The 17,137-nt window shown below is 40.0% G+C and overlaps 1 protein-coding gene across 2 annotated transcripts in view; it reads right to left on the bottom strand.

Moving 5' to 3' along the window:
- Positions 1–17,137, bottom strand: part of CERT1 (ceramide transporter 1) — a 159,175-nt gene that overhangs the window by 7,191 nt on the left and 134,847 nt on the right. The window contains exons 10-14 of one of the 2 annotated variants that reach the window (XM_048851577.2): positions 16,127–16,219; positions 15,464–15,541; positions 7,127–7,222; positions 1,623–1,755; positions 1,443–1,513 (exon numbers count right to left, since the gene is read on the bottom strand). In XM_048851577.2, coding sequence (XP_048707534.1) covers positions 1,443–1,513; positions 1,623–1,755; positions 7,127–7,222; positions 15,464–15,541; positions 16,127–16,219 — 471 coding nt within the window. The remainder of the gene's footprint in view (positions 1–1,442; positions 1,514–1,622; positions 1,756–7,126; positions 7,223–15,463; positions 15,542–16,126; positions 16,220–17,137) is intronic. The other variant, XM_048851580.2, reaches the window with a different exon arrangement.

Genomic DNA, 17,137 nt, shown 5'->3' with positions numbered 1-17,137 from the left:
GGCAAATGATATGGCCATAGCCATATTATTGTAGAGAAATTCAAGTTTGACAAAATCAAGTAGAAAGTTTCTTCAAGCTCAGTAACAGTTGATAATCCATTTCCTTTTTCAAAATATTTGAAATGGGATATAAGCTATTTCAAGCATTCTTATGTTTGGTTCCAGAGCTAAATTTATTCTGCTCATGTCCATCTCTGTTGGTCTGATTTTAAAAAAATGGATAAAATTTTCTCGCGTTCTATGAAAAGAGATGATGTGCCAGCTCACACAACAGGTTAGTCACCCTTTAACAACAACAAATATAGGCAGCTCCTTCAGGGTTTTCCAGCATCAGATCTAGGTTTCGTATGGTTTGGTGTCTGAGTCACCAAACTGAACTCCATGGTATATGTAATATATAGACCTATCCACCATTAGTAGGACTCCATATTTTGAACAGTAAGTAATATTTAAATGGCAAGAACTATTGATTCAGTAATATATTATGTAGGAACGCTAAAGGAGGGTATGACAAACTATGTCACTTTCCAAGAAAAAAAAGTTTTAGAAGCAGAATAGCTACAAGATAAAACGTGGCATTACAGAAGCCACTTTCCTGATATTTTATATAAATACTGGCAATTAATCAACGTCTTTAGAGTGCTTCATAATACTATACAGCCAGACTTGCTACACAATCCAATAAATAGTAGATTATTCTCTCCTGGCAGCTTTCAGGCAAAGTGTATTATTGGTAGAGTTGGATCCAAGAAAAAAATTTGTTCTGGATCTCAGCCATCTTAAAGTTTGTTCAGGATTTTGATTCAGACTCTTCTCTAATAATCAGAAGCTATTAATATTAAATGTTCGGCGCAGACTCTGTGGGTAGCACATAATACGAACAAGCATCCTGACAAATGTTTGCATAGGAACTAATTAAACAAGATTACAAAGTGAATATTGTACTTGTAACACACCAGTTCAGAATGTAACCTTGTCAGTTCTCTCAAACTGTGTGGGGTCAGCTATGGTCAGGACTACCTCAAATAAAAACCCATGGTGTTACAGGAAGTGGTCTTGATGACTCTGATGACTCAGGACTCTTCCCTGGAGTTACTAGTGATCCAATACTGCAACCTGGCATTAGGAGACACACTAATGATGGAGGTGCTATTATTTCAAAGAGATGTAAAAGAAAGCATGGACCCTAAAGTCTCCATGACATACATGCAAGGCTAAGAGTGATAATTCTGCCATCTTTGTTAAATTCCAAATTGAGGAAAATGCAACTGGGTACAGAATTCTTCACTTCCTGTCCTAAACTTTTGTATAGTGCTGTTAAACAGCTGCAACGTTTCACAATAGAGGAGACTATATTTAGTGATTGGTACAGCAGTTTCTATATAAAGTGCTTTGGGATCCTTCTGGATGTCAGGTGCTATATAAATGTAAGATATTGTTACCTTGTGTGTCTGGTAAATGATGATTGCATTATCTGCTAAAGTTTCCACAACATGGAAATTTTCAATGGTTGCTAAAAATAAAAGAACTAGATCAGTGTACAAGCATAAACATATATAAATTAGGTAAAGGTTTTAAACATTCAAACCAACAGTCATGACTTAAAAAAAATGATTTCTTACTTTCCCAGTCATTACGAACATCAACATTCCAGAAGTACTGGCAGACCTCGTGTCCCGTAACCCCTTTGACTGCATGTGTGGCTTTCAAAGGATCTAGGACTATCCCATTTTCTTCCACCTCTCTTCTGTACACCTTTAGGCAAATACAAAATAGCACAAAAGAAATGCACAGTAGAAAAGGCTAAAACGGCTTTGGATTTTTGTTGTGCTTCTTCCTGAGAATCTAATTTGACAGTCCATTTAACAAAGTTACATCAAACAGCAGTAAGAATGACTGAACAATCCTAGGCAAAGTGGATTATTTTTTTTAAACAGAATATTCATGCTATTTGAATGGTTTAATATTTTATAAAAAGGCTATGTTTAGGAAGGAAATATGTCAGTGATTAAAATAGATAATCAAAGAAGCTAAACATTAATATAATCCAGTACTTAAAGGGGTAAGAGAAAAATTCTGCAAGACTGATTTTTCATGCTAATGTGCTGGATGCAGTACTAAGATTAAAAGAAATAACTAAAGGCTGCCCTAACAGCAGAGGGAAATCCAGTTACCACAGATCTGACTACAACTTGGTGAATTGAAGGGAGTAAGAGAGGGAGAGAAAGGGACAAGAAAACAGTTATTTCAAAATATATTATGAAATGCTTAGGTGACCTGCAGAAAAAGAAAGCCAGAGTCAGCCCTGTCTTATACCACACTCAGTGTTATCTGAGGACCTGACAAGGATGTCCCCACTAACCAGGTTGTCTGGGATATTCACCAGAGAGATGGAAACTAATTTGTTTTTCTTTAATCTTTAAAAGCTGATAGTATAGTATCTGAAATACTTTAGTACCTATGTGCTCCAATATGATCACACTATGCTGGACACTATACAGGAAGCGCCACAAAGTCATCTGGCTGATTCCAGGTTTGCAGAATTTCGTGGAAGTCACTGATACAGGAATATTTCGCTGTATTACTGAGCCAATCCATTATAATTTTTTGTACATGGTATGTTTTTCTAACCTTATTTAATTATTAGAACAAGTATTTCATCTAATAAGAGGCACCTTCAGAGCTAAAGAAATATTGCCATCCAATTTTGGGGTATTTGTGACCTTTCAGAATGGAGCATTCTAGGATATCAGTGAGCATGTACTTTTGAGGACTCCACAGCACTTAAAACAGAAATTTGTCCATTCAAATTCTATTATTGATATCCGCTCCACCACAGTATCTGATCACCAACAAAGTACCTAAAGATAAAGTATCCCTTTTGTAACAGGTAGGAGTAAATTTTTGATTAATATTAAGGTTTTGGATCCCCCCCCGGAAAAGACAGGGGCCAATGGGTGAGTAAAGTCAAAAATAAATTTTACATTTATTTAAGTGTGTTCAGGTTACTGGCCATTTTTACCTCTGGCAGAAAGTTGAAAGCCTTGGCTCCATTACCGTGAGAGTTCTATTTCCTATGCTCAAGAGTTTCCCCCTAATGAAGAACACTTTCACTTTGCAAGTGGAATAAAATCCCAATGAAAGGTCATGGATATGTATGGGGAAATGATCTCCAGAAGCCAAGACCAGTATCATGGACTTTAAAGATCAAGATAGAGACCTTACACTAGATTCTGTTTTCATTAAGAAGCTAATGAGCCCAATGGTGTTTTGCTCACAGCAACTCATGTTGCTTAGAATGGGTGCTGCATTTTGTACTAGTTTAGAGTTTTTTCAGGGAATCTGGCTTCATTCATAGTAAGAGGTACATTAAGCAAGCCTGGAGGTCATGAATCCATGGATCACCATAGCCAGGTCTGGTGTCTGACATATCTATGATTCTATGACACCAGAGGTAAATATACCCAAATCTCTACATCTAGAAGAGGGGCTTGTACATGTGAACATTTTGTGCAAGCTGGGGTGTGAACTAGCACTAACCTGCGGTGGACTAACTGTCCATGCGGCTCCTATGTACATGGGTCCTTGGAAGAAGAGGAGGCCAAAGGCACCCCCACACGTTCATCCAGGGGTAAATTGCACTCACAATCTGTTTCCAAATGGTCCTGCTCGAAGAGGGAGCTACTTCCTTGTCTTCCTCCTCCTGACAGCATTTCAGGCATCACTGTACATAATCCAGATGGGCTGGATCCGAGGATCTCTGGACTGCCAGATCCTTTGCAGATGAAACATTACCTCTCCTTCCACATAGAGGCTAACTGAGAAATTCCTGAGGTGGCCCACAATAAGGCACCAGGACTGCCAGTTTCTCCAGCAATGGGGGTTTGGGAACATGCCTGCAGGTGGCAGACCACAGGTGGTACAAATAGAGCCACAGGTCTCCACATTCTTCTTCTATCTTCCTCCTGGTAAAGATATGGGTCTGGATCCAAGACAGAATGCACCGGGGATCAGTGGATCCAGAGGGAAGTATGGAGATCCAGTTCTTTGTGGGGACCTTGTAGGGATCCTAGGAGAAGGAAGCATAATGTGTTCTGGCCTCTTCCTAACAGAAGAAGGCAAGAACGTTCTTGGAACTGGGGAAACAGGTCTCCTTGTGGAAACCTTGTGTTTCATGCTCTGAAGCAATGAACACACTGGACTTGAAAGTAAATTTGGGCTACCATCGTGAGAGCGCTCTCCGAAACGGAGGATGAAGCTGGAACCAACCCAGGAACCGAAAACCAATCCGAAGAAGCGGATATCAGATCCAACATCATATGCAAATCCATCTCCCTTGTTACTGAAGTTGGTGGTGGAATGGGTCCCTCTTTTTTAAGGATAAGGCCTTTTCCTGTAGCCATATTGTAAGGGCTGAGGCGTTCGTCTGCAGCCATATTAAGAGAGCAGTAGACATGAGCTAAGAAGCAGAGTCACGTTCTCACATTCCATCTAAATTACATTAAAACATTGTAATATCGGGTTGTTAAGAAGGCGATCCTGTCCTAATACTACCTACCATCGCCAGATAAAGAAACAGATCTTAAGATGGTTAAAGAAAACTTAGTTTGATAGTATTCTGTCTGGCAAGAAATCACTTATCAATAGCTGTGGTTGTGAAATCCCCATTTCTTTATTGTTTTGTCTTTATGGTCCCCACTTCTCTATTGTTTATCTGTATGGTCTTTGTCTGGTTCTTTGATTGTTTCCGTCTGTCACGTAATTAATTTTGCTAGGTGTAAATCAATTAAGGTGGTGGGGTATGATTGGTTAAATAATCGTTTTACAATAGGTTAGGATTAGTTAGAAAATTGTTTAGTAATATTTTAATAAAATGATTGGTTAAGGTATAGCTAAGCAGGACTCAAGTTTCACTATATAAACTGGGATCCAAGGAGACCAGCTGGTGGTGGTGGGAGGAGGAGGAGGAGAAAAGACCTGGATGAAGAAGAACAGGAACTCACTTCTAAGACACAGCCTAAGATCAGAGCTGCTAAGAATCCTTTGCACGACTGTGACGTGCAGCAACCAGAATCCAGACGAGACTGACCTTGCCTGGCCAACAGAGAAAGTCTGCCTGCATGATCAGGATTCGTGAGCATATCACTGTATGCTTAGCACGTGTATTTTGCTTGGTAATTGTTAACAAACAGAGGATAAAGATATTACTGTGTAAGGCTCTTTCACTGTAAAAAGGTCCTGCAAACCCACAAAGAGTATGCCCTGAACCCTAGGAATTGGGAAAGGACAGCGGTGCCTAAATCAAGTAGGTTATGCTTTGAGCCCTGGGAAATAGGTAAAGTTGGGTGCCCTAGTGTGTGTGTGTGTGTGTGTGTGTGTGTGTAACAGAGAATGTGTGTGGGTAACACTTTGGAGATGTTATAGCCTTGTCAGAATTGATGGATCCAAAAGTTCTGATGCATGGGAACAGCCACTGCTAACAGCAGCTGTTTTGTCCCTATGCCTCTTTCTTTGATGCCAGGACAGACAGAATTAAAAGGCACTGACAGCCCTGATTCTGACACATGAATCAAGTCCATCTTCCCAGATTTGGAAGTGGAAGTCAGAACAGACTCTGGTGCTGCAGCCGGAGGGGTTCCATCAGGGTTTGGTAACTGTGATGCAAGAGATACAGGACCGGTGACAGAGGCCAAACTGTCTCTCAACATCTCTTGCGGAATCGAGGCAGTCGGATCTGGCCAGGTGGCCCTTGGTTCAGACATGTGAAGCCTTGGGGGCTTGACTGAGGGAGTTACAGGGACTTGATCCAGCCCTGACAGGGGCTGTGGCCTCTTGGAATCCTTTAGTTACTGGGAGCTACTGGAAGCCCCAGGAGCTGAGGCTGGCCTCTCAGGGTATGTCTACACTGCAATTAAAAACCTGCAGCTGGCCTATGCTAGCTGACTTGGGCTCGCAGAGCTCAAGCTAACAGGCTGTTTAATTGCCATGTGTTCAGGACACTCCAACTTGCAGGATTCTAGGGGCCACGCTGCAGTCTGAGCCTGAACATTTATACTGCAATTAAAGCCTGAGTCAGTTAGCATGGGCAAGCCACGGGTGTTTAACTATAGTGTAGACTTACCCTTCGACCTTGGATCGGAGGACTGATTAGATCAGGAGAGTCTAGCATTGTGAGCTTCCTTGAGAAGGAGAAGCTCCAAATGAGTACCTTATCCTTGTGGGCTTTGGGAAAAAAGGTCTGATAAACTGAACACCCAGAAAGCAAATGTTCTTGACCGAAACTTTTGAAGCACCACATGTGGTCATCAGATGCTAGGAAGACAACTGGGCAGGAAACACACTCTTAAATGCCAGCCTCTTCTGTTTCTTCAATTCTACCATAACCGGGAATAACACTAACTATACTAACAAAGCTAACACTAACGAAGAGGAGAAAGGTTCCGGCTCTGAAGACATCAGAAATGTTCACATCCTTCCAAGCACGTGCTTGGAAGGAACTGAGCTCCCTATCTAGACTTGCCCTCAGAACGTCAGTGCTGCTCAGGAGAGGGGTGCGTGACATGGCTCTAGCTGACACTGCTAGAAGAAGGTTCTACTGCAAGACACCACAAAGTGGTATAGTACCTATAAGTATGTATATGCAAAGCCATTTGAAGAAAAATAGTTTGTTAATGCACTTTGAGATAGCCCCATTTCAATGAGGCCTAGATGAAAGAGCAATAACAAAACTGTTAACGCGTGTCAGCACAGTCCAAGCAGTTAGTCCATGGCAGGCTAGTGTGGAGTAGATTCTCACTCCAGCTAGCCCAAGCCAGTCTAATATGGGACCTTCAGGAAGAGAGGGTGATAAAGGAAAGTGACCTCCCTCTGCACAGGAATGAAATGTCTGGCATGAAGTCATAAAGAATACTGTGTGTACTTAAAGATATAAAATGGTTATCCTTGTATATCTCATCGATAGTACCTTACTCAAATAGTCATGTTTTAAATCAATGTGACTACGTGTGGAGTAAGGGTATCAGAATATGGGCCTATATCAGTATTAACATGACAGACAGATTTCAGTGTAACATTTTATATAAATTCAAAAATGTTATAAAATATTGTGCAACGCAATTTTATTTACCTTCATTTCACCTTCTTCTACCACCAACTGCCAATTGGCATCTCCTCCTACATCCTGTAAAGAGTAAGTCATGTGATTCTGCACCATCTCTTCCACCTTTAGAGGAAAAAAAAATATGCAACATTTATAAAGGTTCCTGCCACCTTCTTGCCAGCACATTCAGGGCACTGTACAGTAATATCTGAAGCCACTATAAAATACTAGCAATAGATCTAGTGCATGAGCTGGACATAGACAATGGAACAAAAAAAACAGTGAAGGTTAAATTAGCAGAGGCCTTGCAGCATTCAGAACCAAAAGCAAAACTGATCCCTAATAAAATGAATCTTCGCACAAGCACTTCCCACCCATCCCCATCTCTTTCACCCCCACCTTTAACAGTTGAATAATTGTACTAACTATTCAAGTTTTACTTCTACCTATAGGGAAGGAAGAGAGATTACCTCTATTACAATATTTAAGAAGAAAAGGAGGACTTGTGGCATCTGAGAGACTAACAAATTTATTTGAGCATAAGCTTTTGTGAGCTACAGCTCACTTCATCGGATGCATATTTAAGAGGTGCTCTGATCCTACAGAGATATTGGCCATTATAAGTACCTAAATAAACAGAATCACACTGAAGTGCAGGACTTTTTTTTGAAAATTTACATTTAATGAAGAACAGCATTTAAGAACCTGAGCAATAAAAAAAACTGATCAAAGCCACTAGTTTTCTACGCTTAGAAAGTTAAATCCATATTGTAAGCATTCAGATGTCTCAAAAGCTTTATAGGCTGTAGTGAAGGAAAACCAAGAACATGTGACATGTTGAACATTTACTATTCTGCATTAGCACAAGCTGCTATGGTCTTTCAATAGCATCCTGGGGTGCTGATTGATTTAAAGGGACACTCTCAATAAGTTTAATTGCCAACGTGTTTGCATTCCTTCATTAAGTCATCTTTTAATTTTATGTTTTTGCATCATTTAAAAATATTTTAAACTTTTAAAATCACTGTGATGTATGTGAATTACTGTAGTCTTTAGAAAAATGTACTTGATATACCTCCATCTATTCTTTAAGCTACACAAACACTACCATATTTGTACTCCTTCTGTCTGTATGAAAAGCATCCTTTAGGTATATGGCTGTGGGGTATGAACAGGGCTGAAAGGGTCCCTTTAAGTTTTCTAAACACATTTATAGTGTCTGCCCTGGAATGTAGGTGCCAAATCCTGTCAGATCACATTTCCAGACCTGCTCTTTTTCAATTGAAATTATAATCTGAGATAATTATGGAGGAAAGAAAGAATATTACAAGTTACTTCACAGATACGTTTTATAACATGGTAGAAAAGTTTGCTTCAGTTTTTTGTGTGTAATTTAAAAACAAGTGAATACTCAAAATAGGTGTTACAACACCTGCAGATTAATGTGTAATTTGCAATGTCTGTCAATCCTACAGAGGTAGTGACTAAAGGATGTTTATTTGAAAATATATATCTTGATTAAAAAATAAACAAGGTATTACATTGTATGTCTGGTACTTTAAGCAGTACACAATCATGAATAAAATTAGCAACACTAGGGCATAAATACCTTGTGTATGATGTAGAAAGACATTTCTTTATACACAAACAAATGCCACTTGTCAAATAAAGGCATTTATCAAATGAAGTACATTATAACAAGTTTACATGGAGGCATGAGCAAAGGAATATTTATTAATGTGTTTTTCTAATTTGCTTGAGATGGAAACAAAAAAGGTTGTGTTTATATTTTATTTTAAAATAAAGAAGGCTTTTTTTGTACTATGTACCTTCTGGGCTGTACACTCATGATCAGGAAAGGAGGTAACTGTACCCTGAATCACACTTTAAATGTTAAGCCTCTCAAACAAATAAGGAAACACTGTATGCAATGAGGACTATATTTCATGGAAGTTCAGTGCTGATTTATAGATGTTCCGTGGAAGCAAAACGAGTGATATGGGAAGGATGAGAGACCAGACCACAAAGTTTTCGTTAAAACTAACTGACAAAGAAAAGTTTGTCCTCCTTTCACTTTATAACTCAGGCAGGAAGGCCACCCTTTCCTAGACTTGGGCAACAGGTTTCCTAGACACGATTCCACCCCATCTCTTCTTTCCAGGACACCATTTACAACCTTCAAGTGGGCAGATTTTCTACGTAAAGGTCCTCTAAAACTTCTGGACACTAAGAGTCAGCTAGGTAATTGATAATTAATGCAAATAATTGAAGAAATTCTTCTAGAGTAATGGAAACCTTACTGGCTTCAAGAAGATAATTAGGCTTGGCCAAATTAGATTTTTTTAAAAATAATTTTGATGGATAACATTAATGATATTTTTAGCATTTTTACTTTTTTTTATTCATTTAACTTTTCACAGCTGTGGGAAATGGGGAGGGCAGTGTCCGACTATTATTTAATGATAGTAGATGTAGAGATTAAAAAAACTTAAAGCTTTATAACTCTTAAAACACACTGTACATTTTGACATGTGATATTGACAAAGTAAATATCCTTAAATCAAACTAAAGTTCTCAAGCAGCATTTTTCTTACTTTGCCTATCTGTAAATTTCAATTATCAATGGAAATATTTATCATTTTGTGTGTGCATGGTGAAATTGACATTTACTGATATTAGCAATAAAAATCTAACCCTTCCAAGTCTAAACAATTTACAAATTCCAAATACTCTATAAAATCCAATCAAAATTTAGAGCATGGTGCACAACTAAAATTATCTAAGATCAGCAAAGGTCCCTTGAAACCTAGAAGGGGGCCATAAAACTAACATGCTCAGAAAGCATTCTTCATCTACTTCCTCAATAGCGTAAGTTAACTAGCAACGTTGGATTGTGTCTCATCCGTAACTCCAGTGATTTCTGAGGGCAGCATCTTTGGTTAATTCTCTGAGAACTCTGAATATTCCTTTCAGATTTAAACTTAGTCGTAGGTGCAAATACCAGATCACTGTTTGAACTGTATTTCGGTTTTTCTGTTCTTAATTATCAAAGCAGCCTTTCTAGTAATCATCACTTGTGCACACAATGTTTGAACTGGACGCATTATTGCTAGAATCTCAGTACTGTACCTTCCACAGTAAAAGGAATCAACTCAATTCAGTCTTCACTCCCAGAAGTAACACAGCATTCCACAGAATTCAGAAAACAGAGGTCTAGTGGTGCCAACTGGCTCAAGGTTCACTGTTCTTTACAAGCTACTTCTGTCTAAGACCTGAGACACACACTACACCTAATACAATACTTTCATGATATTTATTTGTGAAGGGTAGCATGTAGGGTCTGTACTGAAAGCACATAACTTATCAAGATTCATAATCATTGTGAGATTTTTGTACAGATAATATTTAAGGAACAATGTAACAGATTGGCTAAGTAAGTGAGGTGGGCTTTAAACGAAGTTCGATGGGGGCAGGAGACAAAAGTCCACAGGTAAGTCCAGAACATGGAGACCTGGGTGAAGGGTTGAAATTTGGGGGTGGGGGGGAGGAAGAGGGGCAATTAAAGCTGGGGCAAAGGAGAAACAAGAGGGAATACAGTTGGGAAATCTAATGAACATCTTAGATTTCTGCATACTAATCCAAGGAAGATAGAGAATAGTCTGGAAGAACTAGAAGGAACAGTAAATAATCACAATTACAACATAATTGGCATCACAGGGACTTGGTGGGATGATTCACATGACTGGAATATTGGTACAGAAGGGTACAGCTTTTTCAGGAAGGACAGGAAGAGGGAAAAGGGGAGGTGGTGTTGCCTTATATATCGACGCTTGCACTGAGGTAGAGATAGAAGTGGGAGGCAGACCTATTGAAAGTCTCCAGGTAAGGATAAAAGGGGTAAAAAACAACGATGATGTCACTGTAGGGGTCTATTATAGACCACCTAATAAGGAAGAAGGGGTGGATGAAACTTTTATTAACTAACTAACAAAATCATCCAAAGTACAGGACTTGGTGGTGATGGGGGACTTCAACTACCCAGACATCCATTGGGAAAATGATATAGCACAAGGTAGATTATCCAACCAGTTCTTGGAGGTAACTTTTTATTATAGCAAGTGGAGAAAGCAACTAGGAGAGAGGCTGTTCTAGATTTGATTCTGACAAATAGGAAAGAAATGCATGCAAATTTGAAGGTGGAAGGCAGTTTGACAGAAAGTAATCATGAAAAGATACAGTTCATGATTCTAAGGAATGGTAGGAGGGAGAACAGCAGACTGAAGAAAATGGACTTCAGCAAACTCAGAATTGATAAGTAAGATTGTGTGGGAAACAAGTTTAAAGAAAAAAGTTCAGGAGAGTTGGCATTTTTTTTTAAAGAGACATTAAGGACACAAGAGCAAACTATTCCAGTGCATAGGAAAGAGATGAAGCATGGAATCGGATCACCCTGGCTTAAAAAAACAATTACTAACCTTTTGTGACTGTTGTTCTTCGAGATGTGTTGCTCATGTCCATTCCAAAGCAGGTGTGTGCTCGCCCCAAGCACCACCACCAGAAAGTTTTTTCCTCAGTGGTATCTGTTGGGTCAGCTCCAATGCCCCAGTATGACACGCTCATAGCGCCAGTATAAAGGGTCCTGCCGCCCCGTTGATCCCTCAGTTCCTTCTTGCTGGCTAACTCCAACAGAGGGACAGGCAGGGGGTGTTGATGGTTTGGAATGGACATGTGCAACACATCTCAAAGAACAACAGTTATGAAAGGTTAGTAATAATTTTTTCTTCGAGTGCTTGCTCAGTCCATTCCGAAGTAGGTGACTCCCAAGCAGTTGTGCAGGTGGAGGGTTCGGAGTTCTTAGGCATGCTGACTGTAATACCACAGTGTCTGAAACCCGCATCATCTCTAGTCTGCTGGGTGACGGTATAGCAAGACACGAAAGTGTGAACCGATGACTACATTGCCGCTAAACAGATGTCCTGGATAGGAACTTGAGCTACAAATGCTGCCAAAGATGTTTGAGCCCTGGTAGACTGTACCGTCAGGGCAGGAGAGGGGACTTTTGCCAGGTCGTAGCATGTGCGGATACATGAAGTGATCCACGATGAAATTCTCTGGGCCGAGACTGGAAGGCTTTTCATTCTGTCTGCAATGGCTACAAAAAGCTGAGCATATTTTTGAATTTATCTAGTCCTTTCTATGCAGAAGGCTAGTGCACACCTCACATCCAGAGAGTGGAGTGTGGTTTCAGACAGAAGACCGGTAGGAAGATATCCTGGTTACTATGGAATTGGAAGGAAGGCTGGATGTGGCTGCAATTGAACCTTGTCCCTGAAGAAGACCACATAAGGTGGTTCCAAAGTAAGGGCTTGGACCTCCAAGACTCTTCTGGCAGAAGTAATGGCCTCCAGGAAGGCCACCTTCCAAGACAAGTAGAGCAGAGAGTGCATTGCCAGCAGTTCAAATGGAGGCCTTGTTAGCCTTGCCAACACCAAGTTGAGGTCCCAGGGAGGAAGTGGCTGCTGTACCTTTGGGTATAATCTCTCCAGGCCCTTAAGAAATAGACTATAGATGAAGTTTGAGAAAACAGAACGGCTGTTCATCCATGGGTGAAAGGCCGAGATTGCAGCTAGATGGACCCTAATAGATGACATGGTTAGGCCTTGTTGTTTCAAGTGGTATAAGTAATCTAAAATGAACGGAAGTGTTGACTGTGTAGGTGAAACTCACTTCTGCATAGAGCAGATAGAGAATCTTTTCCATTTTGCCAGATAAGTGTCTCTAGCGGACATTTTTCTGTTCCCTAAAAGCACCTTGCGACCAGTCCCAGAGCACGTTAGCGCTGCGGGGTTCAGCCATGGAGCTTCCAGGCCATGAGATGAAGGGACTCAAGGTTTGGATGATGTAGACAGCTGTAGTCTTGAGAGATCATGTCTGAAAACTGAGACAGATGGATTGGCATTTCTACCGAGAGTTCTAAAAGGATGGTGAACCAGTGCAGATATGGCCAGGCCACGGCTATCAGGATGAGACCTTGTCTGTCCCTTAGGAAGGCCTTGTGTATGAGAGAGATGGGAGGGAATGCATAAAAGAGATGATCCATCCAAGGGAGGAGAAAGGCATCAGAGCAATCCCAGGCTGTGACCCAGGAAGGAGCAAAACTGAAGACATTTCCTGTTGTCTTTCATTGCCAATAGATCTATCCGGGGAGTCCCCCACTTCTGAAAGATGCCTTTTATGACATCAGGATGGATGGACCACTCATGGTGGTTGGAGAAGGATCTGCTAAGGTGATCTGCTTCCTCGTACTGTGACTGCTGGAGATACAAGGCTTTGAGGCAGATTGAGTGGGCTATGCAGAATTCCCACAAGTGAAGAGCTTCCCTCACCAGTGAGAGGAACGCACTGCTCCACCTTGCCCGTTTATATAAAACATCGCTCTTGTGTTGTCTACAAGAACTGACACGCACTTGCCCTCCATGTGGGGTTGGAATGCACTGCAGACTAGGTGAACTGCCCTGAGCTCCCTGATGTTGATGTGTAGCAAGAACTCTTCTGGAGACCAGAGGCTGAGTTCTGAGAGACCCGAAGTGAGTTCCCAAGTCTATCGCCGAAGCATCTGTGATGAGAGACATCGATGGTGGGGGTCTTGAGAATGGGACTCCTGCACATACTGCCAGCGGGTCCAACCAACAAAGAAGGGAAGCGATCACAGATGGGGGAAGTGTGACAACTATGCCCAAGTGGTGTTGCCCCAGTGTGTATAGCGACACCAGCCAGGAATGAACAAGTAGGAATAGGGAGCCTGGAAATGAGTGAGAAATTTGATGCCTGATGATGATTTCTCTTCACTGAATATCCAGATTGGTCATTCCAATCTGTCCATTAATTGGATGAACAAGTTTAGTTTAATGAAAACTGTTACAATGCTCTGAAGACACACTTATTCAAGGAAAGTTTATTACATACACACACATAATATTACACTGTTTTTCAGTTTTGGAAGTATTTTCACTGGCTTGCACATTCTGAAGAAGAGCCAAGTTGTCTTCCTGATGACCAACAGATCTGGTTCTGCCTCTAGTAATGGAGAGCAGAGGGAAAACCCAGTTGTGGGAATGGCAAGTCTGGGAATTCAGTAAGTTCTTCACTATTTTATCTTTCAAAATTCTTAAGTTTATGGACACTACTAATTTTCTTCCAAAATTTACAGCCCCCTACTCGTCTAGACACTAACAAGTTTTCATCAAAATGGGTCCGCAGCCCATCCTTCAATCTTTGCTGTTAACAATATAAGGGCTAAGGCCCAGATTTTTTAAAGGTATTTAGGCATTGACTGTTAAAGGGATTTGGTTCCTAAGTGCCTAAACCCCTTTTGGAAATTAAACTTGGGCTCCTAAATCAATTATGCTTTGCAATGCTGAGCACAGCAATGCCTAAATACTGTTAAAAATTTGGCCCGGAAGCTCTTGGTAGGGCTTATTAAAACAGGTGTATTGAGCAATTATACCATGGCCATGGTTAAAAGCTGTAGACCAGCCTATATGACAGCAATATGTCAGCTTTTTGATGAAGTCCAACAGTCCTCCTTCTGTTGCTTAATTGTCAGAAGGGTGTATTGTTATTATCTTCGTACTGTTTTCCCCATTGCTTCTTTGAATAGCTTGTCCGTTGAACACTTCCAGGAGACCATTAAAATGTTTGGCTTGCTTATACAGATCTAAAAGTGTATTTTAGCTTTGGTATTGCATGCCTTAGTGAATCTGCCACAAATAGGTATAATAAAATATATTTTAAAAAAAGGTTCCAAACTCAAACTGTGCATGCCCAATAAAGTCTAGCATACACTTTTAGTGCTGAATTACAAACAAAGTCTCAGAGGTGCAAACAGTACCGTTGGACTGTAGAAAGATTTAGTTTCTTAATGGTCATTACAAGATATATGAACTAAATATGTGAAAAAGATTGGGAAATTAAACACTTCTTAGAATAAATGATTTACATGCAAACATAACAACTCTCCTTCATTTTAAAGTCAAATTTATCTCCATCCCACACAGCTGTTATTTCACTTTTATTATTTTAAGTTATTACATCAGAAATGTGGGATCTTGAAGTTACACATTTTTTCTGCAGATATTAATCCTCATTATTTCTAAGATTCAGGCCCTTGCAAGAGTGATATAGATGCAAGCAGAATGCAAAAAGACAATCTTTCAGTAACAGGACTAGAGAATTCCTTGGTATGTGTCTATCCGTACTCATCTAAAACAAGCACAAGTGATTTATGGAACAAAGGGAACCCAGGTTAGAGAGAAGATGAACTACAGCAAAATGATATACAAAGCCACTATATGCTTACAATACCTGGGTGCTGAATCTGTGAACATCATCAGAGGCACTGACTAGATCAATGGAAGACATGGAGGAAGAGCGACTATAGGGCTACCAGAGACAGACAAAGAAAAAAATCAAGTAATCAGAACAAAGGCACAACAGAGCTTTCAGTACCAACTTCCAAGCACAAGATAATGAAGAAAAGGAAAACAAAAGCACCATAAGCAGCAAGCACAGCAGCAAAAGCTGATTTCATGCAACTATTATATATTATACTCCCAACATGGCCCTGAAAAAAAAAAGTGTTTCCAGTAACATTGAAAAAGGTCAAAATCAACCCTGATTAAAAAACCTAGCTTTTTTTCTTTTAACTAGTTTAATGATTTTATATTTAAGAAAAAGCATATTTAAAGATTATTAAGTTTCTGGCATAATTTTTTTTTTATCTCAAACTATGACATGCTTGCTACATATCAGGAATATTCTAAAATAGACGCTCAAAGATTTTTTTTCAAGGAAAAAGTCCTCTCCAACCCTGGATATGTCAATTCCAATGAGTGACGTGTTCAAAGTTACTAGAAACATCTATAAATTAGATCTCACCAATCCGTATGACAAATGTATTAGTTAAAATGGAAATATGATTTTATTTACAATAAGTACTCTCTAAAAAGATCCTGGGAAACATCTCACCTTTTGGACAAATCTGTGAGTCCCCACAGCAGAGTATCCATCACCAGAGGGTAATGATGTTGGCCAGTGTGATCTGACCTTTTCACTCTGAGACTAAGAGAAACAGGTTAAATGTATTAGTACATAGCTGTTTGGTGGAGTATTTAGTAGGTGGCAGTAGAACTGACAGACTTATATAAGAGGAGGGAGCAACTAGATAGTCTCTCTTTACTATTTCACAGGTCATGAACGGTAACAGGCACTTCAGGTGGCAACAATTAGATTTAAGAAATATTTATCGTGTATTGGATATACTTATTTGTGTAGGTTATTCACCCAAGTACAGTCAAGGTGAGTTTTCTATAGGATTTTTTAGTTACTTGCATCTATTAAGAATTGCTTTAAAGATAATAGGGGAGACAAATTGACCCATATTAACAACACTTTTTATGCTGTCATGTTCTGTAGATAATGGACTTCTGTTTCCACTGTGCCCAAATTTCTCAAATTATTTTAGTTTTAAAAATGAATAAATTAAAAAGAACCAAATGTTATATAGAAGGAAATGTTACTCACCTATGCACTAACTGTAGTTCTTTGAGATGAGTGTTCCTATGTGTACTGCATTTCAGGTGCACATGTACCTCTCGAGCCTTCAATAGGCAATTTCTAGCTAGCAGTGTCCATTCGACCCACACATGCGCCCTGTCTCCTCGTGGAAGAGGCTGAGACTATATAAAGGTGTGTGAACAAATTGCCCTCAGGTCCTCCTCTATTCAGTCATCCCCTAGGGAACAACTGAAGCAGAGGGGAAGGAGAGCCAATAGCAAAGCACCCATAGGGACACACATTTCCTCCTTCATTGAGAATTGTGCCTGTGGGTGCCTCACTTCAGGTGATTTCTGAGCACTATTCTAGGAGGAAAGTTTCAGAACAGGATCCAAAACTGAAGACAGTACTGCAGAGCCAAGTGTCGCAACAGATCTGATGGCATGAAGCAGGGTCTAAAACTTTAAAAACATATGGTCTGAA

The sequence above is a fragment of the Caretta caretta genome, chromosome 5 (assembly GCF_965140235.1).
Source record: "Caretta caretta isolate rCarCar2 chromosome 5, rCarCar1.hap1, whole genome shotgun sequence".
Classification (NCBI taxonomy): domain Eukaryota; kingdom Metazoa; phylum Chordata; order Testudines; family Cheloniidae; genus Caretta; species Caretta caretta.
Note: the sequence above shows the minus strand (reverse complement) of the source record. Positions and strands in the feature narration are given on the sequence as shown.